The sequence below is a fragment of the Lytechinus pictus genome, unplaced genomic scaffold, assembly GCF_037042905.1.
Source record: "Lytechinus pictus isolate F3 Inbred unplaced genomic scaffold, Lp3.0 scaffold_19, whole genome shotgun sequence".
Classification (NCBI taxonomy): Eukaryota; Metazoa; Echinodermata; class Echinoidea; order Temnopleuroida; family Toxopneustidae; genus Lytechinus; species Lytechinus pictus.
The window spans coordinates 4,980,258-4,996,922 of record NW_026974140.1 but is presented as its reverse complement, the minus strand read 5'-3'; the positions used below and the strand labels follow the sequence as shown (position 1 = coordinate 4,996,922).

Sequence of the window (16,665 nt, the reverse complement as noted above, 5' to 3'; positions counted from 1 at the left end):
TCTTATCTTTTTTTTTAAACTTGTAATTTTATTTTATTCTATTTCTATGTATTTATTTCATTTATTATTATTATTATTATTATTATTATTATTAGATGCAAGAAAACGCCATTTTCACACACAGATTTTCAAAAATGTTCCCTACTGTGGGAGGGGGGACACCCCCCTCCCACACCTTCCCCCCTCGCTCGCTCCGCTCGCTTGGACTCGGTCGCTACGCTCCCTCGCATACCACCCAACCCCCCCCCCTTTATAAAAAGCTGGATCCGCCCCTGCAGACCTAGGCCAAATCGTTATTTAGTTGATGAACGATGAGGGAATGGGAGTCGAACCTCGGAACCTAAAATTCTAGACTAATACTTTCACCAGTCGGCTACAAGAACGCTTGAACACACTAACATGCTTATCTCGGCATATATGTATGCCACTCCCCTTGTTGAAGTGTCGGATATGATTTACATCAATTTTTAAATCTTGCCTCGAAAAATGTTTTTGTAAAATTTCCCTTTCAAAATTAACTTTCACTTCCTCTTCATAACATGGGAAATTTAATGTGTCATCTTGGCACTCGTAAAAGCCTACTTGACAAGAAAGCGAAATATTTATCTTGCCATGTCTACTTAAGGACGTTCCACAGTTATGTTTGTGCGCATCATGATCTGCGCATATTTTACACTCTGCGCGCTGACGTCACAATGGATGAACTGGTGATTTAATCAGCTGTAGGTAATGTGAGCTGATTTTTCTCCTTATCTGCACTAATAACTGCATATCTGATGTGTTATTTTATGAAGCTAATAAACTGGAATTATTCCATGGACCAATTTTTTTATTCCTCTACAATTTCAAAATAGTTTCTCTGTAATTCTGCAAAGTATGATGAATATGACCCCGAGTTTGAATAAATGGAAAAGTGGTTCGGAATTTTTCGTCACATAGATACTGCTTTTGGCGCGTTTTTCGGGTGTTTTAAGAAACAAATTTGCTCTAATAAGAGTGCTGATAGTTTGAAAACAAGCTCTTGAACCCATATTTTTTAATGTTTGCACCTCTTAGGTATACCTTCCTCTACAACTTCTCAAGTTTGTTATTGAAATTTTTTAGGTTGAATATCTTTCCCGCAATTTCTGAGAACTGAGTGTTGTTAGACTTAAATGAACAAACAATTGACAGCAATATAGATAGATTATTCATCTTACGGATACAATTATTAATCATATTGCAAAATTTGATGAAATTTTCATGGATTTTGACTGAGTAATAGGGCTTTAAACTCATTGTTGTGATCTCTTGAGGTCTAAATAGGCCAAATTCTTTTGGATGGGCAATTCTTAAAGACATCGTCCATTTTGGGTTAACTTTAAAGCTATATAGCAAAAAATCAAGCACATTGACCCATGTTGATTTTTGCATATTTGGAATATTTAGGTGCTAAAGTATATATGTGCAAGGTATAATGAAAACGACATGGATTTTCAATGATTGGGAGCAAGACTACGGAACCATTCGCATTTTAGACGGTATTAACAGACTTTTGCTTGTTTTCGGCGCATTTTGGGCTGTTTCAAGCCAACTCGCAATAGTTTGGACACTGATAGTTTAAAAACGAGCACATGGACCCCATGTTTTTAATATTTTAACGTCATCAGAATATATTTCTCTGCAAATGTGGAGAGTATGATAAAAATGACATGGATTTTGAATGTTTGGGAGCGAAATATGGAACCATTTGCATTTTAGAGGGTATCAAGAGACTTTTGCATATTTCCGGCGCTTTTTAGGCGATTTTCAAGCTACACTTGGGACACAAATAGTTTAAAAACGAGCACATGGACATCATATTTTAAATATTTTAATGTCTCCAAAATATATTCTTCTACAAATCTGGAGAGTGTGATGATAATGACATGGATTTTGAATGTTTGAGGGCAAAACTACTGAACCATTCGCATTTTGGACGGCATTATTAGTCTTTTGCACGTTTTGGGCGCATTTTGGGCGATTTTTATGCCAACTCGCATCACTTTGGACACTCATAGTTAAAAAATGAGCACATGGACCTCATATTTTTAACTTCCCTACACCTTCGATAAGCATTCCTCTACAGTTTAGCCGAATTTGATGAAAATGACATGGATTTTGAAAAAAGTGCAGCTTACAAAATACTTTTTAAATTTTTGAGTAGATTCACGTCTTTGAAGATTTATTTTTTCCGAGTTTTTGCACCATTCTTGCCAAATGAGGGCGCTGCTGACTCCAAATGGATATAGTTTTACCAATTAAAAGACTTTTTCTTACTTTGGTATACACTTTGTTATATATCTTGAAAATTTGATGAAGTTTGATGCGGTATCCACTGAGTGAAGAGGATTTAAACTCATTTGGTGAATTCGTGAGGTCTAAGAGTGGAATCATTTAAATACGGCGAATTTGAAGACCCTTGGAAAAAAAATAAGCACATGAACCTATATTATTTTTATGCATTTTCATAATGCATAGATACCAAAGTAGCTCTCCGCAAAATTTGGTGAAAATGACATGGACTTCATTTCAACTGTGGAACGTCCTTAATTGCCTTATGTTGTCGACATTGTGAGATACGTTATATTGCTAAGTCGAAGTGAAGTTATTATGTCATCAGGTATGTCTCATGTCTCATGAACGGGAGGTCGTTCGATTCCTGGCCGAGTCATGCCAAAGACTCATGCCAAACTGGGACCTTCTGCCTTCTTGCTAGACGCTTAGATTGGAGAAGGGTAATAATCATTATGCAGGCTGGAAGAGCATTTTCCTATGTATATGTATATATAACACGTATGTATGTATATATTATATATATATATATAATTATGTATGTATATGTGTGTGTGTATATATTAACGGAAGTAGGTACCCTGGGTCAATAAAATATTATCATTATTATTATTTACTATTATCATTACTTTGATTATCAATAATGATAATATTATCATTTTTATTTGTCGATTAAGAAAGATAGTATCTCGCTATATCGACATATAACTTGTTATAAGTCGACTTAGTAAGACACCGGTTTAAACCTTGTGGACAAAATATGGCAAGAAAATATTTCTTCCGATCTCGTCGAGTTAATGGCACTTCAATTATTCCGTACTGTGTGTAATCACAAAAAAATCTTCAGTTGATAAAGGTCAACTTGACATTAACCCCATCGTTTTCATAGCAGCCCACACCTAGAGAATGAAGAGATGAGCTTAATCTTTACTTCAAATTGTTTATACAAAAAAAAAACGAGCGGAAATATGGGTCAGTTATAATGCCTGACACGAACCTAATAATGGGTCCGTAATTCATTGTATTACCTTAATAAGGGGCCATTAGATAACCCAAATATAGAGAACATCGTGTGTTTTTTGCTCTTCTCAGTATTTACCGTCGTTCAAATAATCGTTATGATAATTCTATTCGACATCTTAATTCAATTCATTGCTGAATATTGAAACAAAGCTCCACATGTTAAGACGGATGCGAGACTGACAGAAGCAAAAATTACAAGTTGACATGTTAGAAACACAAAGTGTAACTTCAATTTTATCCTGAAAGTAACTACCGAAAACTAGTTTCACGAAATATATATTGCACTCTAATGCATATGGATCTTGCACAATAAATGGAATGTAAGAAAATAAATATACCAATAAAGAAAAAGAAAAGTAGTTTTAGGAAAAAAGGTGATGATAATGAAAACCTGTTTGAATATATTGCACTTCATATAGATATTATTTACGTCATTGGATAAGTTTCAAACTTGGAACGAAGTAGAATGGACAACGCATCAATGTGATAATTTGCAAGGTCCTTTAAAGTCTCGAAAGTATTTGGTAGACTATGCAGACCTATATTTTGCATCTCCCTTTTCATCTTTACTTTCATTACTCATATGAATGATAAATATTCATTCTAGAATCATACCCATTAATCATCATCACTAAGTGCTTATACTTGCATATAATTAATTTGCCTTATTCAGCAGTTAACACATGGTTTATGCATATACTAACTGAGCACTTTTTGACTCGGTGCTTTATCTAAATGCTTAGGCAATCTACAAAGCATCCTGCATGATTATGACATGTATGAATACACATTCAGTGCAACTGACATTTCCTTATAAAGTAACAAATCAACAGAAGTTAAAATGATTATAGATATTCTCTATGAATCGACAAATATAAAAAATGTAATATCAATTATATTCCCTAAATATGCATACTCAATGGTTTATGGCGTTCCTTAAAAGGAATGAACTGTCTCGTCGTTGGTCATCGAACGTGTTCTGAATAGAATTCCCTTCTTTCTATGCCATCGGCTCTTTCTGTGACAGGGCCATTGTTCCTCAAAGACTGGCTAATGCTACGAACCCTCATTGCAGAAGCTTCTGACTTGTTCTTACATCTACAGTTTATCCATAGGCAACACGGTTTCCAGAGCTTCCTGAAACCGAGTCTGAACTTGGTGTTGAGAACGCCATAAACAAAGACATTTAAGACGCTGTTGGTTAAGGCAACCATGAAGAGGGCGGAATGAACAATGGGACGAACAGTCATGTGGGCATTGAGTAAAAAGGTCACCACGACATAGGGCATCCAACAGACAAGAAACACACCAAGGAGGATGAGAAGGGTCGTAGCAGCCTTTGTATCACGTAAAGACTGGATCTTCTTCACTCGCAGAGCTTTCTTGGACACGTACTTCGAGGCTAGTGGTTTCCATTCCCCAGATTCGCCACTCGTTAAGGATCTGTGTCTGTTCGTACAACGTCTACTTCTGTTCTGTTGTCCAATCTTGCTTGCCTTGTGAGTTCCTGCACTTGTGGCATTATTTTCATTACCATCTCGTTTAATCACAGGCACATTATGGCTAATTTGGAACAGATTTGGAACTGTTGAAAGACCCTTTTGAATTGAGAAATTAACCGGTCTGTCATCTGTATTATCCGAAGAGTTCCTATGACGACTGAACACCTGATCGTTGCCTATATCTTGTAATGACATTGAACGTTGTCTATCTTTCCTTCGTAGTACCCGTATATTAATGCGCTCTTCTGATTCCGGACTTTTAATATCTTCTTCAGTTAGTATCGAACATCCTTTAGGCCTATTCTCTCCACTTATATGTTCAGGAAGAGACATCATCGTTTCTTTGGGATCACAAATAGTGCGTTCATTCACTGTGGCTTTCGATGCTCCTTCTGTCTGTCTCTCGCATCCACTCTTCTCGTTCACCCACCGACTCGGGTGATCAGCGAAATTGGCGGGAAGCGGTCTAATCTGTCGTTTGACTTTTCTTGCGACGATGAAGATCTTGGCATAGCAGAATAAGATCATGGCGAGTGGCAGGCAGAAGCTTATAAGATGAGCAGCGATTGTGTAGCCTAATGTCGACTGCTCCCAGTCGACAGTGCAAGCTCCAATATCGGCGATATAGGAATACGAGGCGACGCTCGACATAGGTAGACATGCGCACGTGATAGAAAGGACCCATGTACAAACCAGATACACTGTAGCTCGTGGTGCTGTCATACATTGTTGGTAATGGAGTGGCTTCACAATCGCTACGTACCTGGGTAGAAAAAAAAGGGAGAAATTATATCATTCAAACATTGTAATACTAGAAGAATAATGCAAAGAAAAAGAGGAGGCACTGATTATACCTAGCTGATATAGGAGCGACATTTGGTAGAAAGTTATTAGTTAACAGTGCCCTGTCTACGGAGGATTATTCTTTCAATTTTATTTTTTCAAGCTCGTCAGGGGGGCAGGGATACTTCCTTTGCATGGGTTGTGGCTCGTCAGGGGGGGGGGGGGCAGACTGCCCCCCCCCCCCGTAGGTACGATAGTGGTGGCAGGTCCATGCTAGTTAACTAATAATTGGGTATTGGGTCAACACGTATGCACTATGGGCATCAATGTAGAGCTGCCCGGCTTTATTTACCCGGCTTACTACCAACTCCAGTTTCGAGAAAGAATTGAAGACGGTTAACTGACATTACAATTGATTCCTTGAACAGTTGTACATCCGATCCGGGACTATAGGCCTGCATGACATGTACGAGTTTATTTGATTTGCTGGCGGGAAAACGATCGCCTTTCAGCCATGCTATCAAACAAGCTGATAGAAATGAAACTGAATTATTGTAAGTTACTTTGCGAAGTCTTGTTTTTCTTCATCAATGTGTTTAACTTGAAAATAAAAACACAAATTTAGCGTATACATTACTTCATGAAACAAGCTTTGACATTTTACAGGCTTAATGATGAGCATATATGAACTACATTAAGATTACACAGGTAAATATGATTATCATATCCAGCAAGTTAATGAGGACCATTTTTTTCAAAGATTAATGCCTACAAAATATCATGATCGTTGTGAATGCTAATAATAAGGAGTTTTGCTTACGACGCACGACGTATTCAAGAACATTGCCAAATGCCCTTCATGATAAAGGACAACCAAAAGGTTTTTGTCAAAATTTGCGAATCTTTACAGCAGGTTCGATCTGTACTCTGGACAAACGACTTATTTGCAATGTTTCGTCAGCTCCGAAACTTAGGACGAAACCGCTGTTCCGACTCACTGATTTTCGACAAACACTTCTCAGCTATTTTTGTCGTTTCACGGGCATTTTACTGTGTTCTAATCTCCGTTGTGCGTCCCAGAGCGAAAGCACCCTCATACGTATATCTCAAGGTGATATAATATCATGAAGCTATAATAACATCCATTCATATTGGATTCTGGGTCACATGTTTGAAGAGAGAAGGAGAAAGAGCAACCTATTTTTTACAAACGTTAATTGCAGCACTCGGTATCAATACATATCTCCTAATATATTATTGATTTAGGTAATTTTTGCAGATGTAAATTAAATGTGATCTCATGTCAAACGTATCGTGCAGTTCAGATGACACAAACAAGATCTCTCATTAGACTAGCGTTTGCTGATGTGTAGTACAGGGGCCTGACACCGATTTTCTAAGGGGCGGTGCGCTATTAAACAAAATATTTACACCCCCTCCCCGAGAAAAGTTTTCACCTGCGAATCAAGGTGATTTTGTGCACGAACAAATAGACAAGCCGAAAAATAGAAGGAAAAAAAAGAAAAGGTTTTCACTCCCGAATGAAGGTGATTTTGGTGAAAAAAATATTGACAGGCAAAAAAAAATGTTATAACTCAAAGATGAAGATGAGTTTGACCAAACCTCCAAATTATATCATTCCATCTAAACTTCCCCAGCACCTCCGCTTCCAATCGCCATGATGTGCATCCTTTAATATGCACCCTTGGTACACAGTAAAAACGCTGTTTAAGATTTTATACAACGCTGTTTATATGAACCTTACAGTATTTGTTTAACCGTTTAAACAATCATGTTTAATTTATTGAAAATTAGATATTGAAAATTAAACTTGTTGCCTAAGATTTAAACAATTGTTTAAACTGTGTAAACAATTACTGTAAGGTTTATATAGTAAACAGCGTTGTATAATTTTTTTTACTGTGTAATAATAATAATAATGATAATAATAACAATATTAATAATAATAATGATAATGATAATAATAATAATAATAATAATGATAATGATAGTGATAATAATGATAATAATAATAATATTAATAATAATAACAATAATAATAGTTATATTTATATAGCGCTTATTACACTTTCTTAGCGCTTTATATTGCAATTATTATTACCCCGGTCATCGGATCCTGACTTGCCCGCACACGATGTATGCACTTTCTCCACTTCCTGGGGAGCATTCCAACAATAGTTCCAATACTTAATAGGCATACTACATATAGGCTTTCGCATTCTAACACCTGGGTGGAGAGTGGCAAAGTGTGGATTAAAGCCTTGCCAAAGGACGCTAGGCCGTGGTGGGAATCGAACACACGACCTTCTGATTACAAGACGAGTTCTCAGAACCGCTACATATATATATATATATATATTGCTTTCATTCAAATTATGCAATCATACGATCAAATATACGAGTTACCAGATCTTCATTTTTATTTCTCCCTCTCTCCTGATTTCCTAATATCGTTTTCCGTTACCATGGGAACAGAAAATGCATACCCATGGAAAATGTTTGCAATCAATAGTCATTTAACACATCCTGTGTATGTCCGTGGAATCATATTTGACACCAGACGTAGTTGGAATTGATCTGTTGCTGTGATGGCACGCAATATCGATAAAAACACAAAAGCAACAAGCCATGAAGGCCTCTAAGATCTAGTGCACCTGCTCTGAATATTTTTCAGTATTTTGTTTTCATATTTGTTAAATCTAATGTATGTGTATTTATTCTTTTGCTTCTCTTAAAAATAATCTCCATTCGCTATACAGGTCAAAACCCTTCGAGGGAAAGCTTCCTTTTTTCATTCTGCTTGCTTTACAACTTTTTCTGGACCTCTCTGATCCCTAGTCCACGTAGTAGATTTTCCTTCATGTCTATATGAAGCCCGTTAGCTCCGCCCCTTCCTATCAAACTTATAGATAACGCCCCGGGATTAAAATCATTTTGATTTGAGTAAAGATATGAATAAAATACCTGAAATTCATACATGCAAATCCGAAATCGGATGAATATTAACAAATTTGTAACATAATTATTTTAGATGCAAACTTATTTGCCTTATATCATGAATATGCGAATAGTAAACTGATGATGTCATATCTCCATTTTTATTCATGTACATGTACCTGTATTTGTTAAATTATGTATTAATGATTTCAATCTTTATACATTTGCAAGATATAAATACCAATGTTAAGTTACATCAATGATTACTTTGCATATCAAATGGAAGTATTCAACATACAAAATAATACATTAGTGAAGAGTTAAATTATACTTTCATATTATACTATTCAGCTATTGGAAAATAAAAGTATAAGGTAAGTAATCCTACCTAGTAATGTTAACAAACTTAAACAAATATTGGTTATTACATCACTTTACTCATCGAATGGTGGTGGTGGTGTTGATGGTGATTATTATGACTATATTAACAATAATGGTAATAGTAATATATGATGGTGGTGGTGGTGGTGGTGATGATGATGATGATGATGAGGATGATGATGATAATAATGATGGTCGTGGTGATTCACGGCCTAGTGGTCTCACAATCTGTTCCATTCAATGGCGTAGAATCACCTGAAAGGATTAGCAGTGGAATGCCTGACCCGAACATACGAGGAAAATCTTCATGTACTCTACATCTCCTGATCTACAACATTTTTATTTTACAAAAAAAAACAGTCCACCCCCCAATTATTCAGAATGGCATGCAAATAAATTTTCACAAATTTTCGTTACCCCCCCCCATCCAAAATTCAAAGACGTGTTGTTTCATGATTTTACTCAGTTTATTTAACAGTAATCCTCGGGAGGAATACCCCTTTAACCATCTTCTGTTATATATTATAGAAGAATCCGTGATAAGGGATTGTCCCTCATCGTCCTCTACCTCCGGTCTTAAACATCTTTATGAGTATCAACCTATACCTTCTGATCATAAAGACAGGAAATTGGTATTCTAGGCGCTGTACTCCACGGATACTTTCTACGATGAGTTTAATCTCGTTGAATGATAATGAATGCGTTTGCTACTTCACGATGTACATGTAAGTCATGGCGGCTATATAAGAATTTTGAAAGTAATTCAATTTCAGTTCAATTTATCTCACATCTCTTAAAAATAACAAACAACATATCGAAACTATATACAAAATATAATAATCAGAAAACAAATGAAAATAAAGCATGGAAAAACTATTATGAGGAGGATGTTAAGGGCAGAGAGGTGGCCATTGACATATTGTCTCAAATAGTTCAAATTTAAATACATTTGAAATTCAAACTATTCCTGTTATGATTTTTGAAAGAATTTTGACATTGTTTAGTTTGTTTACTGTTTTATACTTTTCTTCCTGACTCTATTGTTAAAATGCGTCTTTGGTCACTGCCATTATAACAATTAATTGCATTAAAATGCAATTAGATCATTGGCACATTAGACACAATTTATACAATTCATAACTGAAATACTTCTCGGTAATGGGAGAATCAAAAGGTTTATTGTTATTTTAAAAATATAATTTTGATCTGATTTCATCCAAAAGTTTTCACGATTCGCTTTATGTCTTATGAAAACGTCTGGAAACTCCCAGCAAATAGACATGGGAAATAAATAATGAATTGATAGAAGTTTAAAAAATACGCACCTAAATAGGGGTTACAACGTCAATCATCTGTATAAATAACTTCTTGTCATTTAGATATATAATATACATCTTGTGCCCTATCACTCTTGTCGTTAGGGCAACGACACAAGAACAAGCATTCATCAATACTTAAAGGTCAAGTCCACCTCAGAAAAATGTTGATTTGAATCAATAGAGAAAAATCAGACAAGCACAATGCTGAAAATTTCATCAAAATCGGATGTAAAATAAGAAAGTTATGACATTTCAAAGTTTCGCTTATTTTTAACAAAACAGTTATATGAACGAGCCAGTTACATCCAAATTAGAGAGTCGATGATGTCACTCACTCACTTTTTCTTTTGTTTTTTATTGTTTGAATTATACAATATTTCAATTTTTACGAATTTGACGATTAGGACCTGATTGCCTGAACCACAAAATGTTAAAATAATGGAATTCTACGTGTTCAGGGAGGAATGAAACTTCATTTCACATGACAATAACGAGAAAATCAAAATATTTCATATTTCATATAATAAAATACAAAAGAAATAGTGAGTGAGTGATGTCATCGGTTCCCTCATTTGCATACCGACCGGGATGCGCATTTAACTGTTTTGTGAAATGAAGCGAAACTTTAAAATGTCTCAACTTTCTTATTTTACATCCGATTTTGATGGAATTTTCAGTGTTATGCTCGTTGAATTTTTCTCTTTTTATTCAAATCAAGTTTTTGTTGGGGTGGACTTGTCCTTTAAGTCTAGATCAAGCCACAATCATATACACGTTAAAGCAGTGAAATAGACCTCGGCTATCACTATTAATCAATCGAGTTACGTGGGTTTTTTTTCATCATTTTAATTCTTTTTCCCTCTCTCTTTCTCTTTCCTGATTTCCTAATATCGTTTTCCGTTACCATGTGAACAGAAAGTGCATCGATTCAGTCTTAAAATCTGCTATGACAAAAACTTAATAGACTTGTTTTGATCATGTTGATGAACAAATAATAATAGTCGTCCGACTTCCTTCTAAGTCCATTATCACAGCAACGAGATTATGAGCTTGTAATAAACGAGATAAGAAAGGTTTCCCTTTAATACTTGTTCTATTGATACCCCCACCTGCAGGGGGCACGAGGGCGTGGAACGTTTTTAAAGTGGAGGGGGGGGGGGAGGTTTACCATTTACAAAATCGCAATCAGATGGTCATTCAAGCTTGCATACGTCTTTGTTTTGGTTTACATTAATTGGAAAAAGTGGTGGCTACCCCCCCCACACTCCCGCAAATTATAGGAAACTGCTATTTTTTCTCTTATTATTATTATTATTAAAAATTTCACGTTTATTTGCAAATAATATTTTAACGGTATTGATGTGCATATTGTTTCTACTACGACTTACATACTAATGGTAATGCAAGATATTGACATATCGTTATCATGATCTCGATCGAGTATATTTCACCATTCCTTCATACCAAGTATGTATTTACATGGAAAAGGTGACGTAATTATGCATTTATTCATGACAGAAGGATGATCGTTACCATTGACAATCTCGATAGTGGTTTGGAGCTGTAAGAGGATGATACTTGTAGGTGCTGAGGGACATCATTGTGGTTTTTTCTGTTCAGGTTTTATTTTTTTTTCTTTGACGATATACATAATGTTGCAGTTGGTTTCTCCCTCGTTTTAATTCCTGCCATAACATTATGCAGGAACTGCGGAACCGGGGGGGGGGGGGGGGGGGGGGCTGGGCTTTATCTCCTTCTATTGTTTCCCCATAAACGTGTACACAAACGTAAACAAAAATTACCATCTGATTGTGATATTGTGCCTGGTCAGCCCCCGACTTTCGGCTCAATCCCTCCGCTTTCAAGTGTCTCGCAGCCCCTGATGAATTACCCGGTTTGTTAGTTTTGAAAATGAAGAAAAGAAGAAGGAAAACAAGTAGATAGGCCTACATGTATATGTTTTATTAGCTAACCAAGACACAAAGCCAAATGCGATTGGTCCATAGCGCGTCACGTGATATGATCGGAATCAATGTATTCTCCCAACCAGTCCACCTTCGATGTCGATGAATATATTGACCAGCCGGTCCTTGAATAACACGGAAATAACGTTATGTGGGACTAAAGTAGCGATCGTTTGCAATCGATCAATACTCGATATCAATTGGAATCTTCAATTTGCATTATTGCGAACCGGATCGAACCGCGGAATTCAAAGGTATTGTTTAACTTTGTGAGCAGCCGATTAAAAAAATTCTCAAACCAAGATGAAACATGTGTACAAGTGCATGTATTAGAATTAATAAACCCTGAAAACACCATTATTGAGAATGAAAAGCTAAAACTACAAGGCAAACCCCGATTTTGTAAATAGGCGTCTTATAGACGCCTAAATAGTACACATAAGTGTATGGGATGAAATTAAGATGGTGTTTTCGGTCACTGTATGTTTCAATTTTTGAAGCACTAAATAATTATTTTCAAACGCAATTTTTTCTGGGCTTCATTTTTGTAACATATCACAGACACAGGTGACAAGTGTGACCTTCTAGCTCAGTTTTTTTAAAAGTCAAACCAATGTTAACCAATCACTTTAAGTGAGTCCGACGACGACGTAGAGCCTAGAACTACAAGTTAAGTTTAACGTTAGATCTAACGTTAGGCCTTCTTCACTTCAGTTACTAAAATTGAGCCTAAAGTTGTGTAGGCTAACGTTAGACAGGAATAACCGTCATTTCTGAAATTCTGGGAATTTATCTAACAATTTCTGGATATGTATTGATCAGTGAGGGCAGCCAACGTAGTTTAGCCTTTAATTAGCATATATAGAAAGCTTAGCTTAACGCTAGAGTTTTGGATTTGGTCTAACGTTAATGACAAAGATTTGTGGTGATGTCTGATGAGCAATGAGGAATAAGATCAGCTTTTGGACGATAAAATTGGGTAAGTAGATTTAGATATAGCCTAGACCTAAGTTAGAGCCTAAAAAGAAGTTAGAAAAATCTAACGGTAAATCTTGCCAACGTCGTAAGTTAGTGCTAACGAAACATTAGTTAGATTTGGTCCTGGACCTGGTTCGACTACAGAAAGATCAGGACCATCACCAACAGTATGGCATAACCTAGTCTGACCTAACATCTAACAAGTTAGATCTCAGTTAGTCATGTTTTATCTCATCCCCAATTGGCCAATTAGATTAGAATCTGCACATGATCATGGCTTAACATTCATTCTCGGTCTGCCTTGGGTCCTGGACCGGACTCTCACTTAGATCTCGGCCCTAGACTAGGCTCAGGCCTAAACAAACTTGATTTTGATTAGAAAAGGGTCATTCACTGCGTTAGAATAACGTTACTTATACCATTTCCATCAGTCAATGTGAATATCATACACAACTACATGGAGAGCTACATGGACGCCGTTGTGTGAACAACTCCTTCGACAGCTCCGGGCTGATTTGTTTTATTTTACTTCCAATATCACCTTTATCTATATTATATTCCGGATTTTAACAGTTCAAGAACTTTGCCTTGGTATTCCAGTATTCATTGGAGCTATTTTGGAAGGATATTCCTTACTCATATTCTGATTTTTTGATGACATTAGAGAGTACAGCATAAGGTAAAATGCCTCGCGACCTACGCTCGCAATTGAACCCTATCTAAGACCAATGAGCGAAGCAACGCTCCTGGCCCCGGTGCTATTGAGACTTCGGGGTCTCACAACGAACCCGCACGCACAGCTATTGATAGTACATCGAATGCCAATGGGTCGCTATCACTTATGAATGTGAACAAAAACATGGAATCATCGTTCTCAAAGGTTTTCGAAAAGCTGGACTATCTTACAGCTGATATTGTAGCTATCAAAACCAAAGTAAATGACATAGAAGGAGCTGTTGAGTTCAATTCGGGAAAAGTTATGGAGGTCGAGAGGAATATTATCCCGAAAATTACGGCCAACCTGGAGTCTCGAATTGATGACCTACAAAATCAGCTTACTTCATTGGAGATTTATAACCGCCGTTCCAATTTACCCTTCTACGGGCTACAGGAGAATCCTGAGGAGAATATCTTCCAAGTTATTCGCAACTGCATCGTTGACCTCGGCATTGACGCGAACGAAGCAGCCAACATGGCGTTTGTAAACGCCCATCGTCTACCCCGACGCACAACTCAAGACGCAAGCTCTACTCAACCCACAGCGCCCAACCCAATAATCGTCATATTTGTGTATACATATGACCGACCGAAACAAAGTTCTATCGGCCTTCGAGAATAGAGATCGACGACCACGAGTCAACGCGCAAGGGCGCAACCCCTACCTGGTAGTCCTACTCCAAAACGCATCTCGATCCGCACGGACCTCCCCCCCCCCCCTGCCCTCAAGGCTAGGCGTGGTCTTCTCGCTAAGGTTGCATACGACATGAGGAAAAAAGATGGTGTGTCGACCAATAAAATTTATAAAAAACACCAAGGTTTGTCTTCAATGGAAACAAAAGGGAGCATCTACTTGGAATGACTACCAGCATCAAGATGAGTAAGCCATAATCATCTTCACGTCATATAGTTTTATCTTCACGCCATATAATTTGGAATAATTTTTTTTTTGTTATCAAGAATCCTCAAAATCAATCGATATTAAAAACAAATATATATAGTCTGCATAATATAGATGAACGGAAAGTACATACTTACTTGACTGTACATGAATACAGTTGAATCTGCCAGACGCTTTGACTATTTCAATCAATTTTAAGAAATTGAGCTTTTGGTTTAATACAATGCTGAAAAACTGTCTAAATACCAGAGTTTTATTCCATACTGTCTCCTTTTATAAATTATTCATTGAAATCTACACTGTTGAATATATATTGCTTATATTTCTGAAACCTGTTCGATAGAAATAATGTTCTTTTTTCTAACGATGTGTGTTTTGGATACATCGTTTCTGCAATTATTTATGTCAGTTGAATAATCTTATCATTAACATGTAGATGAATCATCTGACATTAGCAGAGTAAAATTTATTTTGTCATGTATCTTTTAGTAAAACAAACGGCCAAAGATGCCTTCGAGGCAAAGAGATATTACGAATATAGACATTTTAATCAGAAAATAGATTTGATTAGTTAATACCTACATTCCACTAAAGTACATTATCTAATTGTACAAGACGGCATTTTTTTCTTTCCATTTTTTTAATTTACCTGCAATAAGTGCTGAAAGATGAACGGATATAAAACGTCAGGTATCTTACAGAATAATGCTTTGCTTACCATGTTTACTTCGATTATTTCCTGAAACAAATTTAGTCGCTTTTGTCTACTACAACGAAAAAAAAAAGGAAACGTATACATCTTCTGGAATATTTCAAACTCTTTTTTATTATTTATTAGAGTCTACCTCGTTTATATCATCGAGAAAATGTCATATTCTATCACTTAAACTCTCTCGATAAACATTTTTTTTGAAATATAATTTAAATGCAATTACTGCTGAAAGATAAAAAGATATACAATGTACGTCAGATATACTCTTTATATCATCGAGATACATGTATTCTATCACTTAAACTTTCTCTACAAATATATTTGATCTCTTTCTGAACGATAAGTGTTTTGACACATTGTCTCGGCGATAATGAGTGTTTACGACAGTCTCTGAAATATATATAATATTTTATGCAGACAAATTATCTGATATTTTATAAGGAGCTGATCCTTTGTCTTCTTTTCCATGATTTTTCTTCTTGTTTTTTTTTTCTTTTCAGAAATGCAAATTGCCATAGATCCATACTTGGTACGTATACTTTGTGAATATAATGTACCAGAAAAAAATGACTTAAATGTGTTATATATTCAACATTTCACCTGCCTGTATTTTTTTTCTCAGTTCAACATTTTGTACTGTTCAAAGATGTAAAGATGAATGTCAGGTATTTTACAGATAAAACTAGTATTTGAACCAGTTGGTTATTCGAAATACTCTTAGAAATTATATATACTTAACATTAGGAGTGGGCTATAAATGGGTGATTTTTGGTTTTACTGTGGGAACAGATTTTTGTGTTCCTTTTACCTTATCTCAACATGAAATGACAATATTTTTTGTCTCGGGTCCGAGAAAAAAGTGTGCCGGGCCAAAATGCAAAATGGCCGCCAAAACCCCCCAAAATCACAGTTTTGGCCACAACTTTTTTATTTGGTGGTCATTTTCTCTGGTTTTGGTGTCTATTCATATGTTTTGGGGGGCAGGCAATTTGTTTTTCATATAATTAGTACTTTTAAACCATTATTTGTAGAGTTAAAGGTAATTATACCTAAATTTTCCCATTTTTGTAGCCTTTTTTCAGCCAAAAAGTGGGTTTTATCATCCTGGGGTTCT

General features: G+C 36.1%; 1 protein-coding gene across 1 annotated transcript; it reads right to left on the bottom strand.

Moving 5' to 3' along the window:
• Positions 1 to 281: 281 nt before the first annotated feature.
• Positions 282 to 5,595, bottom strand: LOC129260020 (D(2) dopamine receptor B-like). Its single transcript, XM_054898117.2, has one exon. The coding sequence runs from the start codon at positions 5,559 to 5,561 to the stop codon at positions 4,302 to 4,304; it is 1,260 nt and encodes a 419-aa protein (XP_054754092.1). The 5' UTR covers positions 5,562 to 5,595; the 3' UTR covers positions 282 to 4,301.
• Positions 5,596 to 16,665: the final 11,070 nt, after the last annotated feature.

What these genes read in the sequence shown, in the direction of transcription:
- LOC129260020 (XM_054898117.2), bottom strand. Translation starts at nt 5,561, where the DNA reads ATGACAGCACCACGAGCTACAGTGTATCTGGTTTGTACATGGGTCCTT.